The sequence below is a fragment of the Podarcis tiliguerta genome, assembly GCF_965153285.1.
Source record: "Podarcis tiliguerta genome assembly, chromosome: W".
NCBI classification, from domain to species: domain Eukaryota; kingdom Metazoa; phylum Chordata; class Lepidosauria; order Squamata; family Lacertidae; genus Podarcis; species Podarcis tiliguerta.
Window position 1 is genome coordinate 22,473,139 of NC_139552.1, and position 1,440 is coordinate 22,474,578.

Genomic DNA, 1,440 nt, shown 5'->3' on the forward strand with positions numbered 1-1,440 from the left:
CCATGGCGGGGGCCGGATCCTGCACCCCGCCCGGCTCCCTGGAGGCTGCGCTTCCCGGCTTCCCCAAGGCGATCCTGCGGGCCGAGGTGCAAGGCAAGTACCTCTGCTCCGAGTGCGAGGATCTGCTGCGGAGGCCCTTCCAGGCCCAGTGCGGCCACCGCTACTGCGCCTACTGCCTGAAGAAGCTGGTGGGGTGAGTATTTTGGGGGGGAGGGTCCGGGACCGGGGATACCAAAGTAGTAGTAGTAGTAGTAGTAGTAGTAGTAACAATAATAAGTAATAATTGTAGTAGGAAGAAGAAGAAGAAGAAGAAGAAGAAGAAGAAGAAGAAGAAGAAGAAGAAGAAGAGTAATAGTAGTAATAGTAGTAATAGTAGTAATAGTAGTAGTAATAACAACAACAACAATAGGAAGAAGAGGAGGATAAGGATAGTAGTAGTAGTAGCAGCAGCAGTAACAACATTAGCAGCAGCAATAGGAAGAAGAGGAGGAGTAACAACAACAACAAGAATAGGAAGAAGAGGAGGAGGAGGGAGTAACAACAACAACAACAACAGTAGTAGTAGTCAGGAGGAGGAGGTTAAGGATAGTAGTAGTAGTAGTAGTAACAACGACAACAATAGGAAGAAGAGGAGGAGGATAAGGATAGTAGTAGTAACAACAACAACAATAGGAGGAGGAGGAGGAGTAACAACAACAATAGGAAGAAGAGGAGGAGGATAAGGATAGTAGTAGTAGTAACAACAACAAGAAGAAGAACAATAGGAAGAGGAGGAGGAGGGAGTAACAACAACAACAACAAGAACAACAACAATAGTAAGGAGGAGGAGGAGGAGGATAGTAGTAGTAGTAGTAACAAGAAGAAGAAGAAGAAGAGGAAGAGGAGGAGGAGGAGGAGGAGGAGGGAGTAACAAGAAGAAGAACAACAATAGTAAGAAGGAGGAGGAGGAGGTTAAGGATAGAAGTAGTAGTAGTAACGACAACAACAATAGGAAGAAGAGGAGGAGGAGGAGTAACAACAAGAACAAGAACAACAACAAGAACAACAACAATAGTAAGAAGGAGGATAAGGATAGTAGTAGTAGTAGGAAGAAGAAGAAGAAGAAGAAGAGGAGGAGGAGGGAGTAACAACAAGAAGAACAACAATAGTAAGGAGGAGGAGGAGGTTAAGGGTAGTAGTAGTAGTAGTAGTAGTAACGACAACAACAATAGGAAGAAGAGGAGGAGGAGTAACAACAACAACAACAAGAACAACAATAGTAAGGAGGAGGATAAGGATAGTAGTAGTAGTAACAACAACAACAACAACAAAACAAGAGGAGGAAGAGGAGGAGGAGCAATAGTATTAATATTAATAATAAGAAGAGTAGTAGTAGTAACAGAAGAAGAAGAAGAAGAGTAATAGTAGTAGTAACAACAACAGGAGGAGGAGGAGGAGTAA

General features: G+C 43.5%; 1 protein-coding gene across 1 annotated transcript in view; it reads left to right on the top strand.

Moving 5' to 3' along the window:
• Nucleotides 1-1,440, top strand: part of TRAF2 (TNF receptor associated factor 2) — a 23,476-nt gene continuing 22,036 nt past the window's right edge. Inside the window, exon 1 of the mRNA XM_083422131.1 lies at nt 1-193. Within this exon, the coding sequence (XP_083278257.1) occupies nt 3-193 (191 nt within the window). The 5' untranslated portion in view covers nt 1-2. The remainder of the gene's footprint in view (nt 194-1,440) is intronic.